The 21,741-nt window shown below is 43.8% G+C and overlaps 1 protein-coding gene across 1 annotated transcript; it reads left to right on the top strand.

Moving 5' to 3' along the window:
• Positions 1-5,591: 5,591 nt before the first annotated feature.
• Positions 5,592-9,831, top strand: LOC125514285 (chromatin modification-related protein MEAF6-like). The gene is made up of 6 exons (XM_048679598.1): positions 5,592-5,886; positions 8,312-8,412; positions 8,981-9,050; positions 9,172-9,199; positions 9,284-9,338; positions 9,448-9,831. Exons 1-6 carry the CDS (start codon positions 5,719-5,721, stop codon positions 9,542-9,544), a joined length of 519 nt encoding a protein of 172 aa, XP_048535555.1. The 5' UTR covers positions 5,592-5,718; the 3' UTR covers positions 9,545-9,831.
• Positions 9,832-21,741: the final 11,910 nt, after the last annotated feature.

The raw sequence follows: 21,741 nt of genomic DNA on the forward strand, positions 1-21,741 counted from the left end.
AAAGCTTGGGCTGTGCGGGGTGGTCCACTGGAAGCAGTTGCAGAGATCTGCATGATCCTTCACTATCTAGTCTAGTTCTCCAAAGTGAATGGCCATGTCACTACTGTTGATCAGGTAGAGAGCTTTTGCCAAGTGGCCCCGCGCTTCGACGGACGATGATCGGCGCCGGAGTCGTAGCAGCAAAGGAAGGAAACTATGGTGTGTGATCGGCCATATCCGCAGGTACAGTTTTTGGCGGGTGATCGGGCTCCACATTTTGTAGCTAGATAGAGTGAGACTGTGGCCTGCCCACTGTGGGTGGATAGAGATGTATAGCTGGTCCCGCGGAAATCTGAATAGAAATCAGTAGATCTTGGTGCACCCAGTTTAGACTTTACACCCATCGTGTCCATGATTGATGGGGGACAATAGAGATGTTATCTTAAGGGATGATCATTCTTATTTTTCGATAAATGATGGATTTTTTTACTTAAAATGAAGCATCAAGAGGATACAAACACAATGAACACGCACCAAGCCTCTGCATAGCACCATTTTTTCCTGATCCCATCAGCTACACATGTTAGGGTAGAAATCCCACCGTCCCCATCACACAACCATACCTTCTGCATTAGGTCGTCGTCCATAGATTGCATCTCACTGGTCTAGGCAAATTGAATGAAGTGAGAGCCGCCAAAACCCACAAATAGCCTTTGGCCGCATCCCACGACCTTGCCAACCACCGGATCTGGGAGGCAAAGGATCCTCCCAACCACATGCAGCAGCCACCGCAACTATTGCCATCAGGGGAACCACCACCTCCAACTACCAACATCGCCGAAGCTCGCATGACTCTGGTCATTTGATCATGCGCACATCAGTCATGTCGCGCGCCCGCAGCATCGCACCGCCCCATGGCGGCCACTAGATGTGGAGGTAGAGCGCTAACTCACCGGAGTTGGCTGAGCCACGCCCACCGACGATGACTGGCCGATGTACCAGTAACCGCTGGCGGTGCACCCAGGACGACGACACCCCCGCACCAGCATGCCCGCATCATCAACCACCCGTCGCCAATCTTGCGGATCTTCACGCCAAGCAGCAAGGCCGGCGCATGCTACTTGTGAATTGCGTTGGGATTTTCCCCGAAGAGAAAGGGTGAAGCAATATAGTAGCGGATAATATTCCCCTCAGTAGAGAATCAAGGTTTATCAAACCAATAGAAGATTCACGCAAACAATCGTCGACAATATCTACAGACACAAGAGCAAATACTTGCACCCAACAATGACAAGAGGGTTGTTAATCCTCTTGTACTCGTTAATTGCAGTATTAAATGTGATAGTAGTAGATAGATAAATTGCAAAGTAAAAAAAATACAGCAATATACTTAGGTTTTAGTAAATATGGTGAATAGACCCAGGGCCATAGTTTTCACTAGAGGCATCTCTCTCAAGAATATAACATGCGGTGGGTACAAATTACTGTCGACAATTGATAGAAAAGCGCATAATTACGACGTTATTCATGGCATAATCAGTATATAGGCATTATGTCCGTAACAAGTAGACCAACTGCTGCATGCATCTACTATTATTACTTCACTTCGAGAGCGCTTCTATGCTTGCCTCTCTAGGTATTAAATTCATAGCAAACAGAGTAATGCATTAAGTATGATGACATAATATAGACATAATAAAATCAAGCAATCTGATTGAACCCCTCGTTTTTCCTCTTAGTAGCAACAATACAAATACATGCCTCGCTACCCCTTCTATCACGAGGTGAGGACACCATAAAATTGAACCTACTACTATGCACCACTTTCACTGAAGATCTAATCATCAACTTAGCCAAAGAAAACTCATAGATAGGAAAGCATTACATAGAGATAACAATCATACATAATAAACTTCAGAAAAGACTCACTTACTTTCATTGAATAATCTGATAATAAACCTACAATTCATCGGATCCCGACAAATGCACCGTAAAAGAAGATTACATCAAATAAAATTTCAAGGAGAACATTATATTGAAGATCAGAGAGAGAGAGAGAGAGAGATCTAGCTACAAGGTTGATGTAGAAACCCTTTGTGGTCGATTCTCCCTCCGGCAGAGTACCGACGAAGGCCTCCATATGGGATCACGGAAGAACAGAAGTTTGCGATGGTGAAATAATTTTTTTAGGTCTTGCCCTGGTGGTTTTGGGATTTTAGAAAATTTATAGAAGTGGAATTAGGACAAACGTAGTTATGAGGGCCCACAAGCTCAGGTGGCGTGACCCTCCAGGGGCACGCCGTGTGAGCTTGTGACCCACTCTTACATCTTCTGGCCTCCTTCCGATGCTTTCAGGGTCCCTTTTGATCTAGAAAAAATCATCGTAAAGTTTCATCGCGTCTGGACTTCGTTTGGTACCGTTTTTCTACGAAAATAAAGTAGGAAAAATAGGAACTAGCACTACGCACTAGGTTACTCGGTTAGTGTTGGGTTTCGTAGTAATTTCAAAAAATTTCCTACGCACACGCAAGATCATGTGATGCATAGCAACGAGAGGGGAGAGTGTTGTCTACGTACCCAACGCAGACCGACTGCGGAAGCGTTGACACAACGTAGAGGAAGTAGTCGTACGTCTTCACGATCCAACCGATCAAGCACCGAAACTACGGCACCTCCGAGTTCGAGCACACGTTCAGCTCGATGACGATCCTCGGACTCCGATCCAGCAAAGTGTCGGGTAAGAGTTCCGTCAGCACGACGGCGTGGTGACGATCTTGATGTACTACAGCAGCAGGGCTTCGCCTAAACTCCGCTACAGTATTATCGAGGACTATGGTGGCAGGGGGCACCGCACACGGCTAAGGAATAGATCACGTGGATCAACTTGTGTGTTTCTGGGGTGCCTCTGCCTCAGTATATAAAGGACTAGAGGGGGGAGGCTGGCCGGCCAAGCTTGGCGCGCCAGGAGAGTCCTACTCCCTCTAGGAGTAGGATTCCCCCCCCCAATCCTAGTTGGAATAGGATTCGCGGAGGGGGAAAAGAGAAGGAGGGGGACGGCCACCTCTCCTAGTCCTAATAGGACTAGGGGAAGGGGGTGGCGCGCAGCCCATGTAGGGTTGCCTCTTCTCTTTTCCACTAAGGCCCAACATGGCCCATTTAGCTCCCGGGGGGTTCCGGTAACCCTCCCGGTACTCCGGTAAAATCCCGATTTCACTCGGAACACTTCCAATATCCAAACATAGGCTTCCAATATATCAATCTTTATGTCTCGACCATTTCGAGACTCCTCGTCATGTCCGTGATCATATCCGGGACTCCGAACAACTTTCGGTACATCAAAATGCATAAACTCATAATATAACTGTCATCGAAACCTTAAGCGTGCGGACCCTACGGGTTCGAGAACAATGTAGACATGACCGAGACACGTCTCCGATCAATAACCAATAGCGGGAACTAGATGCCCATATTGGCTCCTACATATTCTACGAAGATCTTTATCGGTCAGACCGCATAACAACATACGTCGTTCCCTTTGTCATCGGTATGTTACTTGCCCGAGATTCGATCGTCGGTATCCAATACCTAGTTCAATCTCGTTACCGGCAAGTCTCTTTACTCGTTCCGTAACACATCATCTCACAACTAACATATTAGTTGTAATGCTTGCAAGGCTTATGTGATGTGCATTACCGAGAGGGCTCAGAGATACCTCTCCGACAATCGGAGTGACAAATCCTAATCTCGAAATACGCCAACCCAACATCTACCTTTGGAGACACCTGTAATGCTCCTTTATAATCACCCAGTTACGTTGTGACGTTTGGTAGCACCCAAAGTGTTCCTCCGGCAAACGGGAGTTGCATAATCTCATAGTCATAGGAACATGTATAAGTCATGAAGAAAGCAATAGCAACATACTAAACGATCGGGTGCTAAGCTAATGGAATGGGTCATGTCAATCAGATCATTCTCTTAATGATGTGATCCCGTTAATCAAATAACAACTCATTGTTCATGGTTAGGAAACATAACCATCTTTGATTAACGAGCTAGTCAAGTAGAGGCATACTAGTGACACTTTGTTTGTCTATGTATTCACACATGTATTATGTTTCGGTTAATACAATTCTAGCATGAATAATAAACATTTATCATGAAATAAGGAAATAAATAATAACTTTATTATTGCCTCTAGGGCATATTTCCTTCAGTTAGTTCCCAAAAATAATATAAAATTATATAAAGCATACAAGATTGATAATATAATAGCTAAAACAATAAAAAATTATAAATACGTTGGAGACTATCAGCACACGAATGCCCACGCCCCCAACTGCCACCATAGCCCCGTTCAAGCACAAGCCACACCAGGCGCCACCGCCACTAAAAGATCCATTGCCTGCCAAGGAGGTCGAGCCTCGTTAGCGGAGCGCCCCACTGCCGGCGTCCTTGGTCCCAGCACTAGCTTCGCCGACAGTGGCCTCCGGTGGCAGTGACACGGGAGGAAGTTTGATGAAGACGATGGTGGAGAAGATGAGATCCCCCGAGTTAACAGTTACGAGCGATGTGGGGGTCAGGTACCGCTTCGCTTGGGATGATACTGAAAAAAATTGAAAGATATCATGTGAATGTGCCAACGATATAAGATTAACAATTATAGGAGTCTTTTTGATTTGTAGGAACTTCATAGAATTTCTTCGTCAAATGGTAAAATTGTAATGGATCAACTAGCCTTAATTCTTTAGAAATGCTAAAAATCTAACTTCAGATTTTTAGGCATGGAAATCGAACATTTTTCATGGCAATTTATGTTGATGCGGGGATGGCAAATTTAGTTAGCAAGCATGGCAATTCTCTGGCAAAAAAATGAACTAGGTCGGATTTGCCATGCTCGTGAACTAAACTCATCACTCTCGGCAAACATAATTTGCCATAAAAAGCGTTCTATTTGACATGCCTAAAAATCTGACGTTCGTTGGATATTCGGATCTAATTCTTTTACCTGGCTAGGAAGTTTTCAATATGATGCAAAATCATACACTTATTTAAGTATACCAAAAGTCAATCGTATGTTGATCTCAAATAAAGATTATACTAGGTTGACTTTCTTGTATATGAACAAGAGTGCTACTCCCTCCATTCCTAAATATAAGTTCATATTAAAATCTCTAAAAAAACTTATATTTAGGAACAAAGGGAGTAGTTGCTAAAAGCGGTTTCAGAATCAAAATTATTTTAGCGATTGAGGCGGATTTAAATCATAGACATTTCATCCAATAGCAATAACTATCAGATGGCTATATATGATTTTTGTCGTTACCTGAAGCCATCATTATTAATGATTCACGGGTTAACTATTAGGTTAGTCATCCTTGACACTTTTTCTCTTTCTCTTTCCTTTGCATTTATCTTACCTATAAAATGTGAGTATCTTCTTTGGTAACTGATGTTTTGCCTGAAAAATTAAAATAAAATGTTCTTATATATATATATAACTAATAAAAAAGTTTTGTGCTATCTTTTATATATGGGTATAAAACTAATAAAAAAGTTTTGTGCTATCTTTTCTTTTCCTCTGGGATTTGCAGAAATTGCGAAGTTTACGTTGAAAAACGAAGGGGGACGTTAGCCGGATTGGCAAATCGTCGGTGAACGATACAAACTTGCAAAGACGCCCCCACCAAAAGGCCAAAACCAAAACACAAAGCTCGAGCCCTAGAACCGCGACGAGAGCCAATGGACTCAGGGGGCGGAGGAGGGGGGTCGCACAAGGCCGCGTCGGGCTCCGCGCCGTCGGCGGCGGCGGCGGCGGCGGCGGCGGCGCCGAACCCCACGGCGATGCTCTCGGCCCTGATGGGCAAGCGCGCCAAGCTCCAGGAGGAGGTCCGCTCCATCGAGCGGCAGGTTAGGTCTCCTCCAGCCCCTGCTCCTGTCCCTCTTTCGGGACGCCTCCTCTGTTTGTTAGAATTTGCATCTCCTGTGCTACTTCCTTTGGGAGGCCTTCTGCCGCGTAAGATTTCAAATTCTGTTCCATGAAGCATTTGCTAGTCTACACATGAAAGCAACCTGAATTCACCTTATTTAGGGCACCGGAACAATATACAAGTCTGAAAGACAGACGTCTGAATCTATTGTGTCTGAAACCACAACGTATTGTTCCGTGGAGTGAATAGTTGGCGCAGTTTGGGAGAAGTCCTGTTGTGTCAAACTGAATACCGTGATTGAATTAAATTTTGGATGCAGGGAGTTTGACAACAAATTCGCTGCCTCCATTATTTTTTGCGAAAGATTATTGCTTACTTGCTTCATTTGATCAACCAATTGCGCGTGTGAAAACTGATTTGTATGATGTCAATCATATGAAACAATCTGATGCTCAAATTAGCCGGATAAAGATTTTTATAATTTTAATCAAGCCTCAGTGTTGCAGTTATTGCCCTGTCTGTAAGAAATAAATCATAGTAATAATACATCCACTTATACTATAGCCATAAGAACATTTTGAGCTATATTCTAGTATATTCTCTTATAAAGCTTTCTTAAGGTAATAGAGTAGCAAAAAAGGTCTGACCTTATATTCATAATGCTAAATCTTGTCATTTCGAACAATTGGTCTAGTAGAATGAACAGCGTGTATAATCGAAAAAGTGACCAATGCATTTGGTTTTATTTCAAGTCTTTCAATACATTCCAGTGTTCATATACAAGTTAGTCAAGTGCTCCAAGTGGAGTAATAACCAGCGGTAGCATCCCGGTAATTTAATTACTAAATTGTTGTTCTGGCATCCTCTAAAGTGGGTGCTATGATTTCTGCGCTGGCACCAGTTGGTAACTTGCTGTAAACATTCCATGTGGTCGCCTCTGCTGTAAATAATGTGTTCATGTTAACATTGGATGGTTGGATGAAATCGACATCAGCAGCCACGTCCGCTCGACAGGTCGAGCAGAATCATTTTCCTGCTTAGACGGCACATTTCCTAGTAACGCCCATGACTTTTGCCAAAAGAGCTTGCCCTCTATGTCTGTTGTCTCACTAGACAGCGAAACTCACAGATCGAGTCAAGTAGAAAGATGCAGGACATTTGCACAAAAATCCTTGAGGTACCAAGTATTGCAGGCCTAACTCTTCACACGAAGCCCCTTGTTCCAGCCCAAATGTAATCCCATCTCTCATGCATCAGCGTGGGTTGCCGGAGCGTGCCGCCAACCTCGCCGAATCAACCTCTCTGAGCCTCACAACCACCAGATCTGGCCTTCCTGAGCCTTGCCGTCAGCTATTCCACCAGCCCCATGACGTGACACTGCCATATCCTGCCATGACGAGGTCCACCGCCGGCTTCTCGTGCGCCGCTGTCACTTGTTCTTCCAAACGACCGTGAACGCCCCTATGCACACAACCCCTTCGGCCGAATATGTCCGCTGCCCGAGTGTGACCCTTCGGTGGTTGCATCTTCCTTGATACCCGTCCTAGATTCGTATCTAGGTGAAGTTTCTTGTTCTGATCTGGGGTGCGAGACTGAAGGTTCAGCAGGGTGGAAAATTGATTTTCAGTTCATGGGAGATCATGAATTGTTGTATTTTTTGTTCATTTATTTTTATAGTGTTTATTCATGATCTGGATGTTTGGATCGGGTTTTAAAATTTGAATGGTGGTTCGACTTTGCTGTTCATGATATTTGTACAGAACCTTATTCATAATCGTAAATGCTGTTATTTTTCAGTTTGTACGTTATTTAACTTTGTATGGTGGAATTTTTGTATCCAACAAATTGCATGCGTTCATCTGTTCGTGTGTGTGCTGGGAAATCTCAGGCCTAGAAATATGTATGAATTCGTGGGAGAAAATCCATTCTGCAATTACTGTATGCGTTCATGGCAGGAACCTCATCTTCAGTACTTTCTGTGAGTACTGAACTACCAAGTGCAGTTTGAACATGTATAGGTGATGGCTGACGGTGGGTGGATCACATGCAGCATTATGAGATGATAGCAGGGGCTTTGCACAAAGTTATCAAACCCTTCCGGTCTTGCTTAATCTGTACCTTGCCTTATAAATCGAATGGTTGATATGGCTGGATCGCACGATCTCACGCCAAGTGCAGATCCTATACTAGTCTTCCTCTATTTTATGGTGTCCTCTTTTTCTTTATTATTAGTACATTAGTAACATCTTCTGGGTGCCAATCTATCTTATAACTGACAAGGAAAAACATCAGTTATCCATTGGCCATGTGTGTATAAGTCAAATTTTCTTACTGTCCACGCATGTCTTAGAAACCATTTTTTGGCAATCTATAGCTTGTATTAATATCTACTATTATCCAACCAGGTTTATGATATGGAGACCACCTACCTACAAGAATCTAATCAATTCGGAAGCGTGCTGAAGGGTTTTGAATCATTCTTGTCATCGTCAAAAAACACTGCTAAGTAAGAGACCTTTCTATTATTTATATTTGAATAAAATCTATGAACTGTTAGGGGTTCTTCTCTGTATGGAGAACGTCATTTGTCCATCCTTTTCTATTATCATGTTCTTTGATTACCATTTATATTTATCAGAACTCAGGTCTCAGATTTTGCTTAGAGTCTCTGTTTTATTATTACCATGAGCTATATTGATTGGGTTACGGTATCTGACCTGGCTTTGTATACCTACTATGCCACTAACCATACATAATAATTAGCTAACAATTGGGTCAATGATCAATAGTGCTAGATATACATCAGGGATTAACCCTGAAAAAATAAGTATGCCAGTGTTCTATGATATTATAGACTTAAGTCAGTTTCTTTCTTTGTTGCATGAGTACTTTATATTGAACATAATCTTTTTCGGGTTGATGGCAACCAGTTGACTATGTGGAACTAGTCGTATGTCACTATTCTGCAGAAGCAATATGTATTTAGCATGCATTTATGTTTTATTTTTTCAAGCAATAGAGACACTAGATCTCACATAGATGGAATACTCATGATGGCATGTGCTTCGTTTCAGCCTCAAGCGGTCAAGGAAGTTTCAGGTTGATGAGAGACTATTCTCTCTGTCATCGGTTACTTCTCCAGCGGTATGAGCAATAGTGCCAGTACCACTGGAAAGCACTAGCCTTCCTACTTATTACTTCCTTTCCCTATTCAAAATTAATGAATTCGCTGATGTTGAACGTTATTCTTGTATATAATTTCCAGGTTGAAGAACAACTGGCTGCGCGAGATGGTAAGCTTTACTTATTTCTGTTTTCAGTTGAAACCTGCAGCAGCTAATAATAAACTGAATTGAATACTCGTGCCACCCTGGCAGAGGCAAGAGAATATGCAGGTCGTTCAAAGGGCGCAAGCACTCCAGCTAATGGCCAGTAAGTTTCAGATAGCTTTGCGGAAAAACTTTGGCTCGTGCAGTGATTAACAAAATGTTTAGCAGGTTTGCCTGTTTTTCTGATATCTCGTACTACATTCTTTTGGCAGAGGGAAACCAAAGAAGGGAGGGCGTCCTGGAGGGAGAGACGGCAAGAGAATACGCCCATCGAACGATCCAGACTTGGACGATGAAGATGACTACTAACCCTCGCATGTTTCAGGCATCTTTTAACTTTGTGTCCGCGTCTAGTTCCGTCTTTGTGTCAACCTTTAGGCTTTAGCCTTGTTCTCTTGCAAATCCAAACCAGCGTTGAGGAACTCCCAGCTCATCTGCTTGCTTGAGCGTGCTTCTTTTCCATGCCTTTTCCTGTTTTGCCCTTTGTAACATATAAGGTAGCAGCAAGTTAATTAGATGGTGAAAAGTTGTGTGGACATTATTCTATTTCTTATAACGAAATATGTATATGGCAACCGTGTGCCAGATTGCGAAACTGTCACACGCCTCCCGATTTCCTTCCTTTCCTGCATGTCCTTCCCGACCTCCCTCTTGATTTCTTTCCTTTTCTGCACGCCTCCCGATCTCCTTCCTTTTCCGCGGGCACACCCGCTCGTGACTTCCTAATTTTCGTAATTGTCAATTATGGCTCCATGCGACTTCCCAATTTTCGGGCAAAAATAATGGTTGGACTAGGATTTGATCTCTGGTCTGCAGGTAATCAATAAAGGGAACTAACCACCTCACCTATGACACTGATTGTTGAACAAGCTAAGGGAAATACTGTTTTTGACATGTTTTTGCCTTTAATATGTTAGTACTGAAAAACTTTTTGTTTCAAGCATCATGGTAACTTTGATTATTGGGAATGAATTTGTTGAACCTGCCCACCGGCAATTTCTCTAAATAGCACGATAACATTCACGTCATAGACCTGATAATTTAGATACAAACATCGTGGTAACTTTAACCATTGGGGAAGATAAATGTGAAAAGATACCCGATAATTTATGTGTAAATAGATGGTAATATACATAGCGCACATCTGATAATTGAGGTAAAAACACCATGATAACTTTGACCATAGGGATTTTTTTTGAAAAGATACTCCGATATCTTCTGTGTAAATAGCACGGTAGTATACCTCCCTCCCCTAGCATTTTTATGTGTAAATAGCATGAAAATATGTGCACTGCGATAACTAAACACCATGATAAGTTTCTGATCCGTGGGGGAGAATTTGCTAAAACATACCCCTGATAAATTTTGTGTAAATAGTATGATATTTTAAGCACTACGGGCTTGATAAGTTACCTAGAATCACCATGATAACTTTTTGTCCCAGGAAAAAGTTGTTCAAAACATTCCCAATATTTTTCGTGTAAATAACGTGATAATATAAGCATCGCATAACCGATAACTTGCAATATAAATATGATGGAAACTTTTTTTACCAAAGGAAAATAAGTTATTAAAAACATACACTCGCCTCGCGCGTGGGCTTCTTGGATGAACACAACACATGGCGTGCCACGGGAAAGTGACATAATGTTTAGTGTCATGAGGGTCACACGTGCTATAGGCGTGATAAGTTCCGCAAAAACATCGTGGTAATTTTTGACCTATGAAAAAAGCTACAAAAACACACCCAGGTTTTTAGGTGCAAGTAACATGATAATATACGAACTGTAGACCCGGTAACTCATGTACAATCTTCCATGGTAACTTTGACCAGGGGGAGGTTGATGTTGATATACCCTGATAACTTATGTGTAAGTACCACGGTATTTTACACATCGAAGACCTTCTAACTTGTGTACAAAATATAGCGGTGACTTTGAAGGGGTGTAGTTGTTGAAGCATAGTACCTGGTACATTCTATATAAATAGTATGGTAAGTTACACAACACAGGCCTGATAAATTGTATACGAATATCATGGTAACTTTGTCCCGAGGAGAAATCATGTGGTAGACGTGAAGAAGTGACAGTTTTCTCGGAGGTGGGCGCGCGAGATGTGCGGGAGAAGCAGGTTTCTCGGATGAGCCTCCGAGGTCGTTTGGAAGAAGGCGAGGTCAAAGGACAGGGAATTGTGTGGTACTTTAAAATAAAAGAAGTAGAGGTGTGGCAGTTTTGCTTATATGGCACACATGTACCAAATATCACAATCCTTATAAACTAACTTGTTGTAAACTCTCGTTGGCCGAGCGAATTAACTTTGCCCTGGTTTTCGTTGGCGACATCCCTGGTCTGGATTTATTTTTTAAGATGTGATCTGGATCATTCTTGTTAAGACGTGGTTCTGGATGAAGTTGGTAATGGTAAAAAGGATGGAATCGATATGCGTGTGTAAACATTGGAATAACATGTTCTCTTTGATTGGTTAAGTTTCTTGTATATTCCTCAAATACATACATATTATCAATTGCAGTGATAGCATGCTTGCGTTGACGATTGTATTTGAACTACAGTCTTGCTAAATCAGATTTGGTTGCAAGCTATGTTAGCTTGAAAAAATGTCTTGCTAAATCAGATTTGGTTGCAAGCTATGTTAGCTTGAAAAAATGTCTTATATTATGAAACGGAGGAGTTATATGTTATGTCACTTGACTGAAACTTGGTTAAGTATTAGTCGGTTAAGAATTAGTCACACCCTATCTTGATTAAGTATTAGTCAGTTAAGAATTAGCCACACCCTATGTTGGGATCTGAATTGTGTTCGAAATGGCTTTTCAGAAAAGTTGTTTCATGTGTTTTTCAATTAATTCATGATTTGGACATGTTGCTGGGTGACCCTGAAACTAGATGTCCAAAAACCATTGTAGCAATGCTTGGCATGCTGTTAGGCATCAACGGAGTGTTATCCAACAGACCACTATTAGGGCAGTCCAGCTAGCTCATGGGATTAAAGGCTTGCAGAAAATAGAGTGCAGGCTCATCCCAATTTTATTTTATTTTACCTGTAAACAAAGACGAGCTAAAAACACAATCAGGTAATCTGAGCAAATGAAAGACACATGGTACATAAGCAGAACATGAATATCTTGACAGTTTATCTTCAGGATTAACCCTGCGCCTGCAGCCAAGCTTGCACACAGGTCAGCAGCCAAACTCCATAGACACCTTGGATTAATAATAAAGCAAACTCATGTACTTTCTTGATGACAAACATTTGCATCTTGCGCCTCGGTCTGCTCAAGGGTCTCTTCACTTGTACTACCAGTAGTCCCGAGATGTTTGGAGATCCCGGTTGCAAGGAAGCAGGGCATAAAACCGTAGTGGTGGTCTGGTAGCTTGGCGACTCCTCGCAGGGTCTGCATCCTCATGTCGACGGCGAGCACCGTCGACATATCGGTGCCCTCCCTTGACAAAATGTAGACGACATCATCATCGTCGTCGGTGACGCTCACGGTGGGGTAAGACATGCGAAGACGTCGCAGGGAGGACACGGTTCCCCCCTCCTCGTCCGTGCGCAGCTCTTTATAACGCATGGCGAGGTCGGGAGGGATGTCGATTTCCGCCGAGCGGGCGGAGCATCGAGGCCGCCAGGCCTCCCATGAGGTCACCGGCACCGGCATGCTCCATGTGGTGGCCTTCCAGGGGCTAGGGATCAGGAAGTACATCGGGCATTCTTGCGGAAAATATTCTGTAGAGCATAGGCTTTGGGACACCCCTTTATCTAGCCACTCATTTTTGCATCGTGATTCGTGCGAGTACATTTGTCTTTTTTTTCTCCCATATAGAATAACATATGAACTTCAAACTTGGCAGCTCAACAAAACATTCTTACTAGAATGTGGGAAAAAACTTTCAGAATTTTTCGTGCAATATAAATACTAAAAAGTACATTTTTTAATACAAAAAATCTAATTTCGTATATTTATGTTTGACAAAAAGATTTGCAAGTTTTTTCTCACATTCTAGTTAGAACGTTTTGGTGTCTTGCAAAGTTTAAACTTCATATGTTGTTTTATTTTGAAGAAACAAAAAAGAGAAAATCTGATGTACAAAGTTAGTAAGCAATGTTGGAAGGTAAGGATAAGGGGTGTCTAGAAACCTGGACTCCAAAAATCCGTCTCCTGCAGACGAGGGAAAGCCGAAGAAGTGGCTGCTGGCAGGCAAGGTTCTCCACCGACACCTCCTCCACATCCAAACCATTACCAGCGCGCTTCGCCCTGCGTGGGGGAACCCTAGGAGTCTGCAGTTCAAATCCATGGGAGAAAACACGTTTGTGGCAGAGTTCGAGAACCAGCGGGATCGAGATAGGATCTGGGTGGGCTCGCCATGGCATGTGAGCAAACATGCAGTCATATTGGCTGACTTTGAGGATCATACGAGGCCGGATGAGGTGACTTTTGACCGGCTCCATGTGTGGGTTCAGGTCCCAAACCTGCCGTACAACCTGAGAGATGATGCTTGGGGCAGTTTGATAGCAAAACAGATTGACAAGAATGCTTCAGGAGTTCAGTTCGATCATGTTGGGGGCTATTTGAGAGCTAGAGTTTCCATTGATGTCAACAAGCCTCTTCGGAGGTGGATTTTGATCAATTCGGCCGAGAGGAAGAAAGAAGAACCGTATGATATCCAGTACGAACAAGTACCGCACTTCCGTTTCTCTTGTGGTCTCCTAGGGCACAATGATCTATTTTGCCCTGGTCCTAGGGATAAGAATGGAGATCTTCCATTCGGACCTAAGTTGAGGCCACCGGAAGAAAGGAGGAAACCTACCTCGGGTGAGAACACGAGCAAAGACCAGCAAGCAGTGTTGGAAATATGCCCTAGAGGCAATAATAAAAGCATTATTATTATATTTCCTTGTTCATGATAATTGTCTTTATTCATGCTATAATTGTATTATCCGGAAATCGTAATACATGTGTGAATAATAGACACCAACATGTCCCTAGTAAGCCTCTAGTTGACTAGCTCATTGATCAACAGATAGTCATGGTTTCCTGACTATGGACATTGGATGTCATTGATAACGAGATCACATCATTAGGAGAATGATGTGATGGACAAGACCCAATCCTAAACATAGCACAAGATCGTATAGTTCGTTTGCTAGAGTTTTCCAATGTCAAGTATCTTTTCCTTAGACCATGAGATCGTGTAACTCCCGGATACTGTAGGAGTGCTTTGGGTGTGCCAAACGTCACAACGTAACTGGGTGACTATAAAGGTATACTACGGGTATCTCCGAAAGTGTCTGTTGGGTTGACACGGATCAAGACTGGGATTTGTCACTCCGTATGACGGAGAGGTATCACTGGGCCCACTCGGTAATGCATCATCATAATGAGCTCAAAGTGACCAAGTGTCTGGTCACGGGATCATGCATTACGGTACGAGTAAACTGACTTGCCGGTAACGAGATTGAACGAGGTATTGGGATACCGACGATCGAATCTCGGGCAAGTAACATACCGATTGACAAAGGGAATTGTATACGGGGTTGCTTGAATCCTCGACATCGTGGTTCATCCGATGAGATCATCGAGGAGCATGTGGGAGCCAACATGGGTATCCAGATCCCTCTGTTGGTTATTGACCGGAGAGCGATCTCGGTCATGTCTACATGTTTCCCGAACCCGTAGGGTCTACACACTTAAGGTTCGGTGACGCTAGGGTTGTAGGGATATGTATATGCAGTAACCCGAATGTTGTTCGGAGTCCCGGATGAGATCCCGGACGTCACAAGGAGTTCCGGAATGGTCCGGAGGTAAAGAATTATATATAGGAAGTGCTATTTCGGGCATCGGGACAAGTTTCGGGGTCACCGATATTGTACCGGGACCACCGGAGGGGTCCCGGGGGTCCACCGGGTGGGGCCACCTGTCCCGGGGGGCCACATGGGCTGTAGGGGGTGCGCCTTGGCCTACATGGGCCAAGGGCACCAGCCCCAAGAGGCCCATGCGCCTAGGGTTTCAAGGGAGGAAGAGTCCTAGGAGGGGAAGGCACCTCCTAGGTGCCTTGGGGAGGAGGGATTCCTCCCCTTGGCCGCACCCCCCTAGGAGATTGGATCTCCTAGGCCGGCGCCCCCCCCTTGGCACCCCTATATATAGTGGGGGGAGAGGAGGGATTGAATACCCAGCCCCTGGCGCCTCCATCTCCCCCCGTTACGTCTCTCCCTATTGTAGCATAAGCGAAGCCCTGCTACTGTGACGCCCTGCATCCACCACCACGCCGTCGTGCTGCTGGATCTTCATCAACCTCTCCTTCCCCTTGCTGGATCAAGAAGGAGGAGACGTCTCCCGTCCCGTACGTGTGTTGAACGCGGAGGTGCCGTCCGTTCGGCGCTGGTCATCGGTGATTTGGATCACGTCGAGTACGACTACATCATCACCGTTCTTTTGAACGCTTCCGTGCGCGATCTACAAAGGTATGTAGATGCATCCGATAGCTCGTTGCTAGTTGAACTCCTAGATGATCTTGGTGAAACGAGTAGGAAATTTTTTGTTTTCTGCAACGTTCCCCTACAGTGGCACCATGAGCTAGGTCTATGCGTAGTTCTTCTTGCGCGAGTAGAACACAATTAGTTGTGGGCGTAGATTTGTCAACTTTCTTGCCGTTACTAGTCTTTTCTTGCTTCAGCGGTATTGTGGGATGAAGCGGCCCGGACCAACCTTACACGTACGCTTACGTGAGACCGGTTCCACCGACTAACATGCACTAGTTGCATAAGGTGGCTGGCGGGTGTCTGTCTCTCCTACTTTAGTTGGAGCGGATTCGATGAACAGGGTCCTTATGAAGGGTAAATAGAAGTTGACAAATCACGTTGTGGCTTTAACGTAGGTAAGAAGATGTTCTTGCTAGAACCCTAAATCAGCCACGTAAAACTTGCAACAACAATTAGAGGACGTCTAACTTGTTTTTGCAGCAAGTGGTTTGTGATATGATATGGCCAAAGTTGTGATGAATGATGAATGATCTATATGTGATGTATGAGATGTTCATGCTATTGTAATAGGAATCACGACTTGCATGTCGATGAGTATGACAACCGGCAGGAGCCATAGGAGTTGTCTTTATTCTTTTATGTGACTTGCGTGTCATTGAGAAACGCCATGTAAATTACTTTACTTTATTGCTAAATGCGTTAGCCATAGTAGTAGAAGTAATAGTTGGCGAGCAACTTCATGGAGACACGATGATGGAGATCATGATGATGGAGATCATGGTGTCAAGCCGGTGACAAGATGATCATGGAGCCCCAAGATGGAGATCAAAGGAGCTATGTGATATTGGCCATATCATGTCACGTTTATTATTTGATTGCATGTGATGTTTATCATGTTTTGCATCTTGTTTACTTAGAACGACGGTAGTAAATAAGATGATCCCTCATGACAATTTCAAGAAGTGTTCTCCCCTAACTGTGCACCGTTGCTACAGTTCGTCGTTTCTAAGCACGCCGTGATGATCGGGTGTGATGGATCCTTACGTTCACATACAATGGGTGTTGACGAGCCTAGCATGTATAGACATGGCCTCGGAACACATGCAAAACACTTAGGGTTAACTTGACGAGCCTAGCATGTACAGACATGGCCTCGGAACACAGAAGACCGAAAGGTCGAGCATGAGTCGTATAGAAGATACGATCAACATGAAGATGTTCACCGACGTTGGCTAGTCCGTCTCACGTGATGATCGGACACGGCCTAGTTGACTCGGATCATGTAATACTTAGATGACTAGAGGGATGTCTAATCTAAGTGGGAGTTCATTAATAATTTGATTAGATGAACTTAATTATCATGAACTTAGTCTAAAATCTTTGCAATATGTCTTGTAGATCAAATGGCCAACGTAGTCCTCAACTTCAACGCGTTCCTAGAGAAAACCAAGCTGAAAGACGATGGCAGCAACTATACAGACTGGGTCCGGAACCTGAGGATCATCCTCATAGCTGCCAAGAAAGATTATGTCCTACAAGCACCGCTAGGTGAAGCTCCCGTCCCACAGAACCAAGACGTTATGAACGCTTGGCAGACACGTGTTGACGACTACTCCCTAGTTCAGTGCGGCATGCTTTACAGCTTAGAGCCGGGGCTCCAAAAGCGTTTTGAGAGACATGGAGCATATGAGATGTTCGAAGAGCTGAAAATGGTTTTTCAAGCTCATGCCCGGATCGAGAGATATGAAGTCTCCGATAAGTTCTTCAGCTGTAAGATGGAGGAAAATAGTTCTGTCAGTGAGCACATACTCACTATGTCTGGGTTACATAACCGCTTGACTCAGCTGGGAGTTAATCTCCCGGATGATGCGGTCATTGACAGAATCCTCCAGTCGCTTCCACCAAGCTACAAGAGCTTTGTGATGAACTTCAACATGCAGGGGATGCAAAAGACTATTCCTGAGTTGTTCTCAATGCTGAAATCAGCGGAGGTACAAGTCAAGAAGGAACATCAAGTGTTGATGGTCAATAAAACCACTAAGTTCAAGAAAGGCAAGGGTAAAAAGAACTTCAAGATGGACGGCAAGGAGGTTGCCGCGCCCGGCAAGCAAGCTGCCAGGAAGAAGCCAAAGAATGGACCCAAGCCCGAGACTGAGTGCTTTTATTGCAAGGGAAGCGGTCACTGGAAGCGGAACTGCCCTAAATACTTAGCGGACAAGAAGGCCGGCAAAACAAAAGGTATATGTGATATACATGTAATTGATGTGTACCTAACCAGTAGTCGTAGTGACTCCTGGGTATTTGATACCGGTGCCGTTGCTCATATTTGTAACTCACAGCAGGAGCTGCGGAATAAACGGAGACTGGCGAAGGACGAGGTGACGATGCGCGTCGGGAATGGTTCCAAGGTCGATGTGATCGCCGTCGGCACACTGCCTCTACATTTACCTACGGGATTAGTTTTAAACCTCAATAATTGTTATTTAGTGCCAGCTTTGAGCATGAACATTGTATCGGGATCTCGTTTAATTCGAGATGGCTACTCATTTAAATCTGAGAACAATGGTTGTTCCATTTATATGAGAGATATGTTTTATGGTCATGCTCCTATGGTAAATGGTTTATTCTTAATGAATCTCGAGCGTATTACTACACATGTTCATAATGTGAGTACCAAAAGATGTAAGGTTGATAATGATAGTCCCACATACTTGTGGCACTGCCGCCTTGGTCACATAGGTGTCAAACGCATGAAGAAGCTCCATGCAGATGGACTTTTAGAGTCTCTTGATTATGAATCATTTGACACGTGCGAACCATGCCTCATGGGTAAAATGACCAAGACTCCGTTCTCAGGAACAATGGAGCGAGCAACCAACTTATTGGAAATCATACATACTGATGTATGCGGTCCAATGAGTGTTGAGACTCGCGGTGGCTATCGTTATGTTCTCACCCTCACTGATGACTTGAGTAGATATGGGTATATCTACTTAATGAAACACAAGTCTGAAACCTTTGAAAAGTTCAAGGAATTTCAGAGTGAGGTTGAAAATCAACGTGACAGGAAAATCAAGTTTCTACGATCAGATCGTGGAGGAGAATACTTGAGTCATGAATTTGGCACACACTTAAGAAAATGTGGAATAGTTTCACAACTTACACCGCCTGGAACACCTCAGCGTAACGGTGTGTCCGAACGTCGTAATCGCACTCTATTGGATATGGTGCGGTCTATGATGTCTCTTACTAATTTACCACTATCCTTTTGGAGCTATGCTTTAGAGACTGCCGCATTCACTTTAAATAGGGCTCCGTCGAAATCCGTTGAGACGACACCGTATGAATTATGGTTTGGGAAGAAACCTAAGCTGTCATTTCTAAAAGTTTGGGGATGCAATGCTTATGTCAAGAAACTTCAACCTGAGAAGCTCGAACCCAAGTCGGAAAAATGCGTCTTCATAAGATACCCAAAAGAAACTATTGGGTACACCTTCTACCTCAGATCCGAAGGCAAGATCTTTGTTGCCAAGAATGGGTCCTTTCTAGAGAAAGAGTTTCTCTCGAAAGAAGTAAGTGGGAGGAAAGTAGAGCTTGATGAAGTATTACCTCTTGAACCAGAAAATGGCGCAACTCAAGAAAATGTTCCTGAGGTGCCTGCACCGACTAGAGAGGAAGTTAATGATAATGATCAAGATACTTCTGATCAAGCTCCTACTGAAATTCGAAGGTCCACAAGGACACGTTCCGTGCCAGAGTGGTACGGCAACCCTGTCTTGGAAATCATGTTGTTAGACAACGGTGAACCTTCGAACTATGAAGAAGCGATGGCGGGCCCGGATTCCGACAAATGGCTAGAAGCCATGAAATCCGAGATAGGATCCATGTATGAAAATGAAGTATGGACTTTGACTGACTTGCCCGTTGAACGGCGAGCCATAGAAAATAAATGGATCTTTAAGAAGAAGACAGATGCGGATGGTAATGTGACCATCTATAAAGCTCGGCTTGTCGCTAAGGGTTATCGACAAGTTCAAGGGGTTGACTACGATGAGACTTTCTCACCGGTAGCGAAGCTAAAGTCCGTCCGAATCATGTTAGCAATTGCCGCCTTCTACGATTATGAGATATGGCAAATGGACGTCAAAACGGCATTCCTTAATGGTTTCCTTAAGGAAGAATTGTATATGATGCAGCCGGAAGGTTTTGTCGATCCTAAGAATGCTGACAAGGTGTGCAAGCTCCAACGCTCGATTTATGGGCTGGTGCAAGCATCTCGGAGTTGGAACATTCGCTTTGATGAGATGATCAAAGCGTTTGGGTTTACACAGACTTATGGAGAAGCCTGCGTTTACAAGAAAGTGAGTGGGAGCTCTGTAGCATTTCTCATATTATATGTAGATGACATACTTTTGATGGGAAATGATATAGAACTCTTGGACAGCATCAAGGCCTACTTGAATAAGAGTTTTTCAATGAAGGACCTTGGAGAAGCTGCTTATATATTAGGCATCAAGATCTACAGAGATAGATCAAGACGCCTCATAGGTCTTTCACAAAGCACATACCTTGATAAGATATTGAAGAAGTTCAATATGGATCAGTCTAAGAAGGGGTTCTTGCCTGTATTACAAGGTGTGAAATTGAGCTCAGCTCAATGTCCGACCACGGCAGAAGATATAGAAGAGATGAGTGTCATCCCCTATGCCTCGGCCATAGGGTCTATTATGTATGCCATGCTGTGTACCAGACCTGATGTAAACCTTGCCGTAAGTTTGGTAGGAAGGTACCAAAGTAATCCCGGCAAGGAACACTGGACAGCGGTCAAGAATATCCTGAAGTACCTGAAAAGGACTAAGGAAATGTTTCTCGTTTATGGAGGTGACGAAGAGCTCGTCGTAAAGGGTTACGTCGACGCTAGCTTCGACACAGATCTGGATGACTCTAAGTCACAAACCGGATACGTGTATATTTTGAATGGTGGGGCAGTAAGCTGGTGCAGTTGCAAGCAGAGCGTCGTGGCGGGATCTACATGTGAAGCGGAGTACATGGCAGCCTCGGAGGCAGCACATGAAGCAATATGGGTGAAGGAGTTCATCACCGACCTAGGAGTCATACCCAATGCGTCGGGGCCGATCAAGCTCTTCTGTGACAACACTGGAGCTATTGCTCTTGCCAAGGAGCCCAGGTTTCACAAGAAGACAAGGCACATCAAGCGTCGCTTCAACTCCATTCGTGAAAATGTTCAAAATGGAGAAAGAGATATTTGTAAAGTACATACGGACCTGAATGTAGCAGATCCGTTGACTAAACCTCTCCCTAGAGCAAAACATGATCAACACCAGAATTCCATGGGTGTTCGATTCATCACAATGTAACTAGAATATTGACTCTAGTGCAAGTGGGAGACTGTTGGAAATATGCCCTAGAGGCAATAATAAAAGCATTATTATTATTATATTTCCTTGTTCATGATAATTGTCTTTATTCATGCTATAATTGTGTTATCCGGAAATCGTAATACATGTGTGAATAATAGACACCAACATGTCCCTACTAAGCCTCTAGTTGACTAGCTCGTTGATCAACAGATAGTCATGGTTTCCTGACTATGGACATTGGATGTCATTGATAATGAGATCACATCATTAGGAGAATGATGTGATGGACAAGACCCAATCCTAAACATAGCACAAGATCGTATAGTTCGTTTGCTAGAGTTTTCCAATGTCAAGTATCTTTTCCTTAGACCATGAGATCGTGTAACTCCCGGATACCGTAGGAGTGCTTTGGGTGTGCCAAACGTCACAACGTAACTGGGTGACTATAAAGGTATACTACGGGTATCTCCGAAAGTGTCTGTTGGGTTGACACGGATCAAGACTGGGATTTGTCACTCCGTATGACGGAGAGGTATCACTGGGCCCACTCGGTAATGCATCATCATAATGAGCTCAAAGTGACCAAGTGTCTGGTCACAGGATCATGCATTACGGTACGAGTAAAGT

Source organism: Triticum urartu, chromosome 6 (assembly GCF_003073215.2).
Source record: "Triticum urartu cultivar G1812 chromosome 6, Tu2.1, whole genome shotgun sequence".
Taxonomy (NCBI): Eukaryota; Viridiplantae; Streptophyta; class Magnoliopsida; order Poales; family Poaceae; genus Triticum; species Triticum urartu.